Source organism: Leucoraja erinacea, chromosome 21 (genome assembly GCF_028641065.1).
Source record: "Leucoraja erinacea ecotype New England chromosome 21, Leri_hhj_1, whole genome shotgun sequence".
NCBI classification, from domain to species: Eukaryota; Metazoa; Chordata; class Chondrichthyes; order Rajiformes; family Rajidae; genus Leucoraja; species Leucoraja erinaceus.
The window spans coordinates 19,778,481-19,792,652 of NC_073397.1; the positions used below are offsets into that span (position 1 = coordinate 19,778,481).

The window sequence follows — 14,172 nt, forward strand, 5'->3', positions numbered from 1 at the left end:
AAGTAATATACACTCGGTGAGAGAGTTACACCCGCCGAGAACACACATATACACACAGCTCCCTACCGCCGGTAGCGTGCCGCCAGGACTCTGCCCTTTACTGAGCGGGCAGAGCTTTCATTGAGTTGTGTCCCCCGCCCCAGCCGGCCCATCCCCACTCCCCCCTCCCCTCTCGCCCGGCCACCGATTGGCGGCTGCGACGTCAGGTGCCGGCGGATCCCACCCCCGGCTGCCCGCTGCCCGTCAATGCCAGAGTGAGCGGAGGGAGGGAGGTGTGCGTGAAGGCGGCAGGCGGGACGGGGCAGGACAGTGACAGTGACAGGGACGGGGCATCGGGGCAGGTAGAGGCGGCTCCGGCTCCGGCTCCGGCAGCGCAGCGCGACCCCCGGCTCCGGCAGCCCGTGGATTCCCGGCGCGGCCGCCAACCCCTCGCCCCGCTGCCAAGACGCCTCGAGCGGTGCTCCGAGTGAAGAATGCCGCCTCTAGGGTGGCGAAGCCGGCTGCCACCACCGACCTGGCGCCCTCCGCCTTCCCCATCCAGCGCTCACAGAGCCGCATCAGCCTGTCCGCCTCGTTCGAAGCGCTCGCCATCTACTTCCCCTGTATGAACTCGTTCGACGAGGACGATGCCGGTGAGTGGGTGAGGGGAGGGAGAGGGGAGGGGATGGGAGAGGGGGGAACGTGAACGGGGGGGGGAGTATAGGGGGCGAGTGGAAGGGTGGGAGATGGGGGGGGGGGGGGGGGGGGGGGGGGGGGGCAAGGTTAAGAGGGGGGAGAGAGACTGCGTGGAGGTAGGGGACACAGTGTGTGTGTGAGGGGGTCATTGAGGAGAGGAATCAGACATCTGAGAGCGAGAGATGGAGGGAAAGTAACAGGGTGGAGAGGGAGGGAGTGTTCGATTGGAGAGAGAGAGGGAGAGGAATAGAGGGAAGGAGAGAAAGAATCAGAGAAAGGGAAGGAAAGACAACTGTCAGAGGAGGGAGTGAGGGTTACAGAGGAGAGGGAAAGAGAGAGAGAGAGAGCGTCAGAGGGGATGAGGGAGGGAGGTAGAATGAGTCGGTCGGGAGATGGAGAGAGAGTGTGTGTGGCAGAGGGGAGGGGAGTCTGGGGATAAGGAGGGAAGGAGGTCGTGTGGCTGAGGAGGGAGGAGAGAGGAAGGGAATGTGTGTGTGAGCGAGAGTTTCAGAAGGACGGTGAGAGGAGAGAGTCAAGGGGAGAGGGAGATGGGGTCCATGAGGAGAGAGCGGGAGAGGTTCTGTCCGTGGGTGAAGGAGAGGGGAGGGGTGTGTCTGTGGGGAGAGGGGAGGGGGTCTCTGTGGGGTACGGGAGGGAGGGAGGGAGGGCGTATTGGTGAAGCGCTAGGGCGAGTGATTGGGGGGGGGGAGAGATTGAGTCAAAGTGAACGGTGACCGGTGGCAGCGGAGTCTCCAAGTTAAAAGGACAGAGAGAGGGGGCGAGAGAGAGAGGGGGGCGGGGGGAGGGAGGGGGGGGGGGGGGGGGGGGGGGGGGGGGGGACAGAATGGGGAAGCAGATGGTGACTGTGGAAATGTCAAGGAGCGAGCAGGAGGAAGGATTGCGAGCAACTGAGACCCGGCGAGGGAGGGAGAGAAAAGGAGTGCAATGGAGAACTGCAGGTGCTGGAATCTTGAGCAAAATACAAAGTGCTGGAGTAACTCAGCGGGTCAGGCAGCATCTGTGGAGGAATAGGCAGGCGGGCGTCTGAAGAAGGGTCCGGACCCGAAAGGTCGCTGGACTATTCCCTCCACAGAGGCTGCCTGACCCGCTGTAACTCAGCAATTCAGGTTTGAAGTGAATTGTAGAGTTGGTTTACAGGCCAAATCTGACCGAGTGACGGGTTACTGGGGGTGGGATGGGGTGGGGGTCTGTGTGGTTTTCGGAGACTGCTCTCCCCGTCCCTGCATTTCACTCTCTTTGCCTCCCTCCCTCGGTCTGTCTGTCGGTCGGTCGGTCTGTCTGTCTGTCTGTCTGTCTGTCTGTCTGTCTGTCTGTCTGTCTGTCTGTCTGTCTGTCTGTCTGTCTCTCATTCACTCTCCGTCTCTATGTCTACCTCTCTCTGGCTGACTCTCTCTCTCTCTCTCTCCCCCCCCCCCTCTCTCACACACACTTTCTCTCTCTTTCTCTCTCTCTCACACACACACACCTGTCCTGGAAACTGAAGGTACACAAAAATGCTGGAGAAACTCAGCGGGGGCAGCAGCATCTATGGAGCGAAGGAAATATGCAACGTTTCGGGCCGAAACCCTTCTTCAGACCCTGGAAACTGAACAGGATTGTGAAAGTTATCCCGGGGGGGTCAAGTCCAGTGAAATGTTGCGCGCGTCCCGGGGTCTATGGATGTCTCCCCTCTCCCTCCTCCTCTCCCTCCTTCAGTCCCACGCTGTCCACTGTGTCACCCCTCTCCCTGTCAACGCCCATCTGTCCTCTCCTCCCTCCGTCACCTTCCTCTCGACCACAACCCCTCTCTCCGTCAGCCCCACCCCCCCTCTCTCTCTCACCCGCACTGTCACCACCCCCCCCCCCCCCCCCCCTCTCTATCTATCACCCCTTGTCATCCCGCCCATGTCGATCATTCCCTCTCGGTCTCCTTCTCCTGACCCACTCGAAGCTGAGTCCTGGGGATCGGCGGCGGCGAGTGTCTCCCCCCGCCCGCCCGCTGCCTCTCCACCCCCACCCGCTGCCCTCCACCCCCACCCCTCCCGCTCACCAGCCCATGTACCCACACCTCCGCCCTTGTCGTGGTGCAGGGCGAGTCCGGAGTAAAGTTACTGGGCTTCAGTAAAGCGAGTCCGGGATGGGGGGGGGGGGGGGGGGGGGGGGCGAGCGACTTAGGACATTCAAGGCAGGACTAGGATGTGGAGGGGATCAAAACACAAAGTGCTGGAGTTACTCAGCGGGTCGGGCAGCATCTGTGGAAGTGATGGACATTGGATGATTTAGGTCGGGACCCGTCTTCAGACTGACTGGGGGAGGGGGGGGGGAAAGCTGAAAAAGAGAGGTGGGCAGGACAAAGCGTGGCAAGTGATAGGTGGATACAGGTGAAGGGGGCACATGGGTGGAATAGGTGACAAAAGCTGGAGGTGAGAAGAAGATAAAAGTGTGTCAGACAAGGAGAGAAGATGAGGTGTGAAGTGTAAAGAGGAGGGAGGGATGTGGCTGGAAGGGGAGAGTGAGGATAAAAGGGAAATTGAGTTATTGGGGATGGGAATTGAGTATTCAAAGAGTGGGAAGGAGCAGGGTGATGGTGAGATCGCACGTTCTCCCTGTGACCGCGTGGTTTTTCTCCGGGTGCTCCAGTTTCCTCTCACACTCCAAAGACAAGCATCTTGTTTCCACGTTGTATGTCGGAACTAAAGTTATTTTCTGCACAGTGGTATTTTCCTCATTGCACTACCTGCTGTATTTGTATGTGGCTTGATTCTACCCGTGTGGAATGGTTTGATTTGATTTGACAGGATCGCACACAAACAAAAATGTTTCACTGTACCTTGGTACACGTGACTATAATAAACCAACACCAATTCTGGATTGGAGGATGGCAAATATAATCCTGTTGTTTAAGACCCGAGGGAGAGAGAAAATAGACAGCCATTGATCTGTCATCCTTACTTTAGTTGTTGGTAAATGCTGGCTTTTCAAGACATGCATTGAAAATGTAATACTTAATACCTTGAATAAAAATAGGATTCAGCAGAGTCAGCGTAGATTTATGAAGATTTATTCATGTTTGACTAATCTACTGGAGTTCTTCTAGTGGTGATGAATCTAGAATTCATTGCCAGAGACGGCTGTGGAGGCCAAGTCACTGGATATTTGTAAGGTGGAAATTGACAGGTGCTTGATTGGTAAAAAGGTGTTATGGGGAGAAGGCAGGAGAATGGGGTAAAGAGGGAAAGATAGATCAGCCATGATTGAATGGCGGTGTAGATTCGATGGGCCGAATGACCAAATTCTGCTCCTATGACATGAAATTATAGATTTAGTGGGATAGATACGGACGGACCAAGAGACTGTGAAGACACAAGGAAGTGCCGATGCTGGAATCTTTAGCAAAACACAAAGTTTTGGATGATCTTACCATGCCTGGGGAGGGCATCACAAAGAAGTGCAGATGTGGGTTTACAAAATGACAAAAAGTGCTGGAATGGGTCAATTGCCCCTCAGCAGGTCAAGCGGCATCAGTGGAGAACATGGATAGGCAACGTTTATTTTTGGGACCGTTTTTTTCAGGGATTGTGGTGTATTTGGATTTTCTAAAAGCTTTCTGTAAGGTCCAACGCAGGAGGTTGATCAGCAGAGTTGGAGCACGTGGAGCTGGGTATTATCCACTGATGTGGATTGAGAGTTGGTTACTGTACAGAAAGCAGAGTGGAGGTAACTTGATCCAACTCAGGTCGTGACTAGTGGGGTCCATGGGATCGATGCTTGGACATGGGAACTGGTGAGTGGGTCCAGTAGGAGAGCTGGCACGGCAATGATGGGCTGAACAGCCACCTCCTGTGCGGTGAGTCAGCAGACGCTTTGGTAACACATGCGTGTGTTGTACAAGGTTTGAGAAATTGGTGAGAATTTCATTTCATCCTGTGTGATGCATTCATTGGAGAAACGATTTTAGCTGGAATGCCATCGTGAGGTAGTTATTGTTCCGAATGTAATCTGCAGCAGAATCGTGAATATACCCTCTGAAATAACAAGACAATGAAATGCTGGAGTAACTCAGCGGGCCAGGCAGTATAGAAACATAGAAACATAGAAAATAGGTGCAGGAGTAGGCCATTCGGCCCGTCGAGCCTGCACCGCCATTCAATATGATCATGGCTGATCATCCAACTCAGTATCCTGTACCTGCCTTCTCTCCATACCCCCTGATACCTTTAGCCACAAGGGCCACATCTAACTACCTCTTAAAAATAGCCAATGAACTGGCCTCAACTACCTTCTGTGGCAGAGAATTCCACAGATTCACCACTCTCTGTGTGAAAGAACCTATTCTATCTCTGGATAGAAGGAATGGGTGATGTTTCGGGTTGAGACCCTTCTTCAGAAGAAGGTTTTAGTCCCAAAACATCACCCATTTCTTCTATCCAGAGATGCTGCCTGTCCCGCTGAGTTACTACAGTATTTTCGTGTCTATCTTTGGTGTAAACCAGCATCTGCAATTCCTTCCTACACAGGAAACTTTGATTGATTGAATTGAATAATTGAAAGATACAGCATGGAGACAGAACCTTCAGCCCACCGAGTCCACTTCGACCATCGATCACTAGTTCACCTTTATCCCACTTTCTCCTCCTTTCCCCCCACACACTAGGGGCAACTTACATTAAACAACAAACCCGTACGTCTTTTGTATGTGGGAGGAAACCAGAGAAGCCGGAGGAAACCCATGCTCAAAGGGAGAACGTGCATACTCCACACAGACAGCTTCCGTGGTCAGAATCGAATCTGGGTCTCTGACGTTGTGAGGCAGCAGCTCCACCTGCTGTGCCACTGTGAAACTTTAATGAACGGTTTTACAGTGTTGCTATTCATAAGCAGAATACATAATTCCTGATCTACTCACCAACCACATTGTGACCCTTGCACTTTCTCTGTGGCTAGAACGCAATATTCTGCGCTCTGTTCAGTTTTCCTTCTGCACTTCCTGCTGTAGTGATGTAAGGCATGTTTTGCCTGTGTAGCACACAAAACAAATATTTTTCACTGTATCTCGGTCCATCTATTGGCTGCTTTGTACTCAACAGTCCTTTCATAAGCTAGGGTACACTCCAATTCACCTCTACTCCATTGTGGACATTGGACTTTGTCTCTGGAACTGAGGCTCCACACCACTGAGAACTATATTCTGCACTGGATCTTCCCCTTTGCTCTACCTATCGTACTGCAGTTTGTCTTCATTGTATTTATGAAAAGTATTATGTGATCTGTTTGGACAGCATGCAAAACAAAGCTTTTTACTGTACCTCAGTTCACCTTGACAATAATAAAGCTACACCTATACCGAGCTACACCAATCTTCCACAGGGTGTGTTCATTCATAATTTCATTTTATTTGTGAAATCTCCCAGATTGGAAATATCAAAGCAGGTTAAATGGTTAAATTTATTTTCTCATTATGGTAGTCATAAATTATCTAGTTAATGTCTTCCAATTTCTGATCAATATCCTTTTAGATTTAGGTTATGTCGGTAGTGTAAGAGGTCCATGGCGTTCTGTTGCTTAGGGCTGTGTGGGTCGGTTCAAGAACCTGGTGGTGTGGGACTTCCTGCTTCTGTAGCTCCTCCTCCCACCAAGTCCAGGCCGACCAGCGATCACCCCATATACTAACCTACATGCACTATTTAACGATTTACCAAAGCCAATTAACCTACAAACCTGTATGTCTTTGGTGTGTGGGTGGAACCCAGAGCACCCGTAAAAAAACAACGAGGTCACAGGGATGACATACAAACTCCACACAGATTGCACCCGTGGTCATGATCGAAGTTAGGTCTCTGCCGCCGTGAGACAGCAACTGTACCGTTGTACCACTCACCACCCTCTGTGTGGAAAATATCCTCGAACATCTCCTTTGAGCTTTGCTGAAGAATCCATGGCTAATCCCACGGACACGTTCACCTGTGATATCCCTTCCGTCTGTAATCAGAAACCAGGGAGAAAGTGAATTATCGGAAGAGGCGTTTGATCGGACAGCTGCTAAACTTGGAGCTGTGTGAAGAAGCAATGTGGAGCATGGTAGCTAAGCCTGCAAGTCTCCTGTGGCCAGGCAGGGACTGGCCCAGTAAGGATATATTTGTGGTTCTTGTCAAGGTGACAGATGACAGCTCAGGAAGGCAAACGTTCTCGCCCATTCTGTGCAGACTTGGTGCATCGTACACCTGTGCTTTGGCAGCTCAGTCTGCACGCCGGAGGTTGCAGGAAGACCTGGTAGACGAGTATAAAATTACGAGAGGGATAGAGAGGGTAGAAACGTTTACCCTGGATGCAAAAAAAATGTATTTGAGGGCATAACTTTAAGGTGAGAGAGGCAAAGTTTAAAGGAGATGTGCAGGGCAAGCTTTTTTACACAGAGAGTGTGAGTGCCTGGTACGTGCTGCCAGGATTGGTGGTGGAGGCTGATACGATAGTGGTGTTTAAGAGAGTTGTGAATAGGCATATGGGTACGCAGGAATAGAGGAATATGGATTATGTGCAGGAAGATAAGAGTTGGTCTTGGCATCATGTTCGCTATAGACATCGTGGGCTGAAGGGCCTGTCCCTGCTGGTCTGTTCTATGTTCTATGGCATCTGGGGTTCAGTGGGTTCACACTTGCTACTGGATTGAAGCCCCCTGCAGAGGCATGAGCACATAGTCTAAGGCTGACGGGTCTACCAGAGGCATTGTCTTTCACAGTGGCACAGCGGGTAGAGCTGCTGCCTCCCAGCATCAGGAACCCAGGTTCGATCGACTGCTGTCTGTATGGAGTTTGTATGTTCTCCCAGTGACTGCGTGGGTTTCCTCCAGATGCTCCAATTTCCTCTCACATCCCAAAGACGTGTGGGTTTGTAGATGAATGTATCTCTGTAATTTGCCCCGAGGGCTTTGTTTAGTTTAGTTTAGTGATACAGCATAGAAACAGACCCTTCGGCCACAGAGTCCATGCCAACCATTGATTACTATGTTGTTGCACATTAGTTATCCCACTGCACACTAGGTCCAAATTACAGAGTATGTAGGGAGTGGATGAGAAAATGGGATCTTAGAACTAGTGTGAACTGGTGATTGATGGTCGAGTGGACGCGTGGGTTGCGGGGCCTATTTCCGTGCTGTATCTCTAAAATAAGCTAAATTGCAGAGACCCTGAGGCACTGTGCTGAATTAGGGATCCTTACCAGTCGATAGCCATCTCTCGTCCAACTCAATAAACCTGATGGTCACATTGCTGTTTGTGTACAGATCATCCGTTGTGTTGCTCACTCCTCCCAGGTGGTCTGTCAGGGTCCACACTGACTTAATTCCACTGGAGCTACAGTGGTGCCTGGGATGGCGGTGGTTGAGGCAGAAACGATAGCGGTGTTTCAGAGACTTTTAGATAGGCACATGGATATGCAGGGAATGGAGGGGTATGGATCGCATGCAGGCAGGGAAGATTCATTTAACCATCAGTCAACTATCAGTCTGAAGAAGGGTTTAGGCTCGAAACGTTGCCTATTTCCTTCGCTCCATAGATGCTGCTGCACCCGCTGAGTTTCTCCAGCATTTTTGTCTACCTTAGTTTAACTATATTCGGCACAGTAATTGTAGGAAGATGGGCCTGTTCCTGCACTGTATTGCTCTTTAGAGAGATATAACATGGAAACAGGCACTTCAGCCCGTGCCGTCCAGCGATCATCCCACACAATAGCACTATCCTATAGTACGTCTTTGGAGTGTGTGTTGAAACCAGAACACTCAAAGAAAAATCCATGTAGAATGTACAAACTCCGCATAGACAATCCCCTTAGTAAGGATTGAATCTGGGTCTCTGGCGCTGTAAGACCGCAACTCTACCGCTGCACCACTGTGCCGCCACAATATACTAATGTTCTAAAATGAACATCTACGCTAATCCCATTTCCCTGCATTTGACCCACATCCCTCTAAATCAATTCTATCCATGTATCTGAACAAATGTATTTTAAATGTTGTTATAGTACCTGCCTCAACTAACTCATCTGGCAGGCAGCTCATTCCCTCTGATACTCCAATACTCACCACCCTCTGTGTGGACAAGGTTGCCCCTCGTGCATTAAATCTTTCAGCTCTCACCTCATACTCCAGTTCTCAAAAACTATCGGCATTCATGCTATCTATGGCCCTCATGATGTATGCACCCCTCAGTCTCAAGAGCTCCAGGGAATAAAGTCCTAGGCTTCTCAATCTCCTCCTACACCTCCACTCCTTGAGTCCTGGCAACGTCCTCACAAATCTTTTCTGCACCCTTTCCAGCTTAATTGTGGTGAGGATGTTGCAATTTTTCAAGGAATCTTTGAGGACATATTTGAATCTTCCTTCTGGACATCTGGTAATCTCCTTGTGTGTCTGAGGTTGGGATAGTGAGCCTGGTTTAGGTACCTGGCATTGGCATTGGAGTTGCCAGTGGGAGCTAACTGTGCATCATCTGAACTCGGGTCCTGTAGATGTCGGTCAGCAAGAGGACATTGTTGTTGGTTTGTTTAGGCTTCCAGTGAATTTAGTTTGATTTAGTTTAGAGATACAGCGTGGAAACTGGCTCTTTGGCTCATTGAGTCCATGCCGACCAGCGACCCCCTTTACACTAGCACACACTGCACACGAGGGACAATTTACAATTGATACCGAAGCAAATTTTCGTACAAACTTACATCTTTGGTGTGTGGGAGGAAACCGGAGAACCCAGGGAAAACCTACACAGGCACAGGGAGAACGTGCAAACTCCACACAGACAGCATCCATAGCCAGGATCGAACCTGGGTCTCTGATACTCTAAGATGGCAACCCTACTACTGCACCACTGTGCCACCCCATTTGGAGGGATTTGCAGAGACAGCACTGGTGGTTCCTCTCCAGTGCTCTATAGGTAGTCACTGCTGCCTGCTAGACCATGGGGTTTGGGCCAGATGTGATGTCTTGACCTTCAAACATCTATTTCCTCAATTGACCAAATGCTACACTGGTGTATTGAAGGTGGAGGAGACTTTCATCTTTGCTGACTGCCCTTGGGTGGAGATGAATCTCAACATATCATCTCCAGGTGAGGGTAGTTAGGAGGGGATAGTGTTCCCCATTTTCCATTGGAATATGTGTGTTTCCTACATCAGAGCAGTTACACCCGTTCAGATGCCCACGGCAACCCTTGGGGACATCCTGTAATGGGGGAGACGTTACCAACGCATGTCTCTCTTCCCCCGTTGTGTTACGCTGACCAAGGATGGAGGCAGGACCGGAAGGTCTTTCTTTCGAGTCTCACATCATACCGTTGCCTCACCGAGCGATCGCTACAGTTTCTCTGCCAGTGTGAGGCTGTAAGGGCAAATTATTGAGTGGGACTGGATATTGGCAGCACGGTGTGTTTTAACTGGGTCTGATCCACTGGGGCTTCTGATGTGTTTTAAAGGCAGCCACTTTCCAGCACTGAATGTGAGGACACTCTAGTGCAGCTAAAGCCCACTGACGTCGCAAGTGCTGGAGCTGTGCCAGCTGTACATTCAGGACAGTTTGCTCTCCATCGCTGAAGTGGATTGATTGGGGTTGGGGGAGAAAGCTGCAGTAGTTTAGACTTTAAGGGCCTAACCCACTTGGGCGTCATTTGCACGTCACGCAGGTGGGGCTCGAAGAATTTGTGAATCCCAAAATCCTGGGGCGCTGTGCGCGACCACACGTCACTGCCTGCGCCACCACGTCTCACCACTGCCATGCGCGTGTGTAATGCATGCCATGCGCGCAGCACATGCACGTCACGTCACGACACGTGCATCGTGATGCGTTAATGATGTCGCGCAAATGACGCGCAAATTAAGCCCAAGTGGGACAGGCCCTTTAGACTTTAGAGATACAGCTCGGAAACAGGCCCTTCATCCCACCGAGTCCACAACGACCAACTATCAACCCCTACACCAGCACCATCCTACACACTAGAGACAATTCACAACTTTTTTTTTTTACCAAAGACCTACAAACCTGCATGTGTTTGGAGTGTTGGAAGAAACGGGAGCACCCGGAGAAAATCCATGTGGTCACAGGGAGAACGTATAATCTCTGGAGACAGAGCCTGTAGTCAGGATAGAACCCAGGTCTCTGGTGCTGTATGGCAGCAAGTGTACCGCTGCGCCACTGTGCTGCCCCTTTACTACTTCTTCTTGCATATGGCGTGCAAGTTATAGATCAAGGGTAGACATCCAGGCTAGGACAGCATCAGTTACTGGGTGGATGGATTTGATGCCACCAGGGAAAAGCCTCAGTGAGCAGTCATTCACCATATGTGGGATGGTCTGGTCTGGATGTCTGCATTCGCAGCCTGCGGACATCCAGAGGGATGGGAAGGGAGATTGCAACCTTCACGTGGTCCACCCTGTTTTGACTAATGCCATCAACCCGACGTGCACAAATATATAGATGCCCCTTTACTGATGCTGGGTTTGAAAGGCTGGTTACCGAGTAGCCACATATCCAAGACCTTTAGCCACAACCTAAGGTCAGTGCCCACTGCTTCGCTGTTTAAGGTACTAGAGAATTCTGACAAAAGGTCCGGACTTGAAATGTCGCCTATCCATCTTCTCCAGATACTGCCCGACCCGCTGAATTACTCCAGCATTTTGTGTCTATCTTCGGTATAAACCAGCATCTGCAGTTTCCTCTTACGCATGCGTGTAATCAAGCCATGCACAAGTACAACCTGTAGTGTAAAGAGAAGTGCAAGTACAACATGTAGTGTGAACTCTCCTGACTCTCCAAGAGATGCAGTGACGTGCACTCTCACAGTTCAGTGTGGCAGTGAGGTGTAATCATATGATTCAGTGCTGCTCTCCATAGGATTCTGCCTTTGACTGCATAATTCAGCGCACTGTTATGTTATTTTTAACACAGTATTCAATGTGGAATTCTATATATATATTTCAAACCCACGTATCTCTTTGCTGCCTTCACAGTCATAGCATACACCACCTAGTGTGTATACATGAAATACATCTGGTGCTGATATATAACAACGTAGTCTAAACGACAATGATAATTAATATAAATATGCAGACTTCAATGATAAAGCTTGACAGAGAGCCATAGAGCTACAGAGCTGCACAACACAGAAACAGGCCATTCGGCCCATCTTAACCCTGCCGACCAAATTGGTGTTCTGGGCTTGTACCTCCAGTTTCACCTCCAGTTTAAATTCCATTTGGAATATTTTGCTGGACCAAGAAACCAAGAACCAAGAACATTTGCCTGCATTTGACTCATATCCCTCTAAACCCATTCTATCTCTATATTTGTCCGAATGTCCTTTAAAAGTCGTATTGTGTCCACTTCTATAGCCTCCTCTGGCAGCTCACTCCAGATATAGACTACTCTCTGAGTAAAAATGTTTCCCCTGAGATCTCTCTTAAATCTTACCCCTCTCACCTTAACCCTGCGCCCTCAAGTTTTAGAATCCTCTACCCCGGGGAAAAAGACTGTGAGCGTTCACTTTACCCATGCCCCTCATGATCTTGTACACCTCAATAAGATCACCCCACAGCCTCCTACAGAAAAATGTCCCAGCCTATCCAACCTCTCCCTATAACTGAAGCCCGCAAGCCCAGGTATCATCCTGGTGAATCTCTTCTGCACCCTTTCCAACTCACTCCCACAACACTACTTATTGTCACTATTTATTGCGACTGTGCGTACGTGCAGGTGAATATCAGGACTATTTATTTGTTGATGAAAGGATAATATATAGTAATTGTATTGTATGAAGGGAATACACTGCAGTGCTGTCTAGGACAGGCATATAACAATCTGGGGCTGCCGTGGTGAAACCAGGCTGGCTCAGTGTTACTTAACGTTGCAGGACAGAAGAATACCGTGCCATTATTTATCCCGCCCTCTCAAAGGAAAAGGTTAGACAGATGCTGAAAACCTAGCATAAAAAAAAAGAAAATACTTCAAACACTCAGCAGGCCAGGCAGCATCTGTGTTGTGTTGTGTTGTGTTCACCCCGTGTGTGGTGTTCCGTCTGTTCCATCGTCAGCTGCACGCGACACTAGTTAACACATCAGTTGTGTGGGGAGAGGGGCAGGGACACCATGTACGGGGTGGGCACAACATTATTGTGGGGGCTCCCCCCCATCTACCCTCTCCCCTGGGAGAGGTATAAACACAACCATGGGGAGGGAGTGAGTGGCTCAGGGGGTTTGTCAGGGGGAAGGGGGAGAGAGGTGGGGGGAGTGAGGGGGGGGGGGGGGGGGGGGGAGTGAGGGGAGTGAGGAGAGGGGAGAGAGGTAAGGAATGAGGGGAGAGGAGTGAGGGGGGAGGTGAGAGTTGGGGTGGGCAAGGGGATAGCAGGGCAGAGGGTCAGGAGTGCAGGAGGATGAGGGGTGATCTTATAGAGGTGTATAAAATCATGAAGGAAATAGATCGGATGTTGCAGTGGGTAGAGCCGCTGCCGCACAGCGCCAGTGACCCGGGTTTGATCCTAACCACAGGTGCTGTCTGTACGGAGCTTGCACGTTCTCCTCGTGTCCTGTGTGGGGCCTCTCTGGGTGCTCCGGCCTCCTCCCACACTCCAAAGGCGCGCAGGTTTGTAGGTTAATTGGTTGTAGGTTAATTGGCTTTGGTTAAAATTGTAAATTGTCTCTAGTGTGTGCAAGACAGTGCCAGTGTGCGGGGATCGCTGCTTGGCACAGACCCGGCACAGACCCGGCACAGACTCAGCACAGACCCGGCACAGACCCGGCACAGACTCAGCACAGACCCGGCACAGACCCGGCACAGACTCAGCACAGACCCGGCACAGACTCAGCACAGACTCGGCACAGGCTCGGCACAGACTCGGCACAGACCCAGCACAGACCACGGCACAGACCCGGCACAGACCCGGCACAGACCCGGCACAGACTCGGCACAGATTCGGCACAGACTCGGAGGCCGAAGGGCCCGTTTCCGCGCCGTATCGCTAAACCAAACTAAAGGAACCTAAGGGGCAACATTTTCACTCAATGGGTGATGGGTGAATGGAACGAGCTGCTGGAGGAGGCAGTTGAGGCTGGGACTTTAACATTTAAGAGACATCTGGACAGGTACATGGATAGTAAACTGAAGCACAGATAAAAGCAGCTGTCCCCTACACGGGAATGGTCTCTCTCCAGGAGATGGTGAGGGTGGGGGGGGGGGGGGGGGGGGGGGGTGCGGTGATTCCAAGCGGGGGAGTGGGAGGGGGGTGGGATGGAGAGATGGAGGGGGAGATGGAGAGGGAGAAAGGGAGGAGGGAAGGGGGAGGGAGAGTGGGGGGATGGGACAAGTGGGACCAGGATAATCAAGAACCAGTCGCACCCCCGGCCACTCCCTCTTCTCCCCTCCCCCATCGGGCAAAAGGTACAGAGGTGTGAAAATGCACACCTCCAGATTCAGGGAAAGTTTCTTCCCAGCAGTTATCAGGCAACTGAATCATCTTATCACAA

General features: G+C 50.9%; 1 protein-coding gene across 1 annotated transcript in view; it reads left to right on the forward strand.

Annotated features, from left to right (window-relative positions):
• The first annotated feature begins 328 nt into the window (after positions 1 to 328).
• The window catches only part of rims4 (regulating synaptic membrane exocytosis 4), a 45,833-nt gene continuing 31,989 nt past the window's right edge, over positions 329 to 14,172 (forward strand). The window contains exon 1 of the mRNA XM_055652338.1: positions 329 to 632. Within this exon, the coding sequence (XP_055508313.1) occupies positions 605 to 632 (28 nt within the window). The 5' untranslated portion in view covers positions 329 to 604. The remainder of the gene's footprint in view (positions 633 to 14,172) is intronic.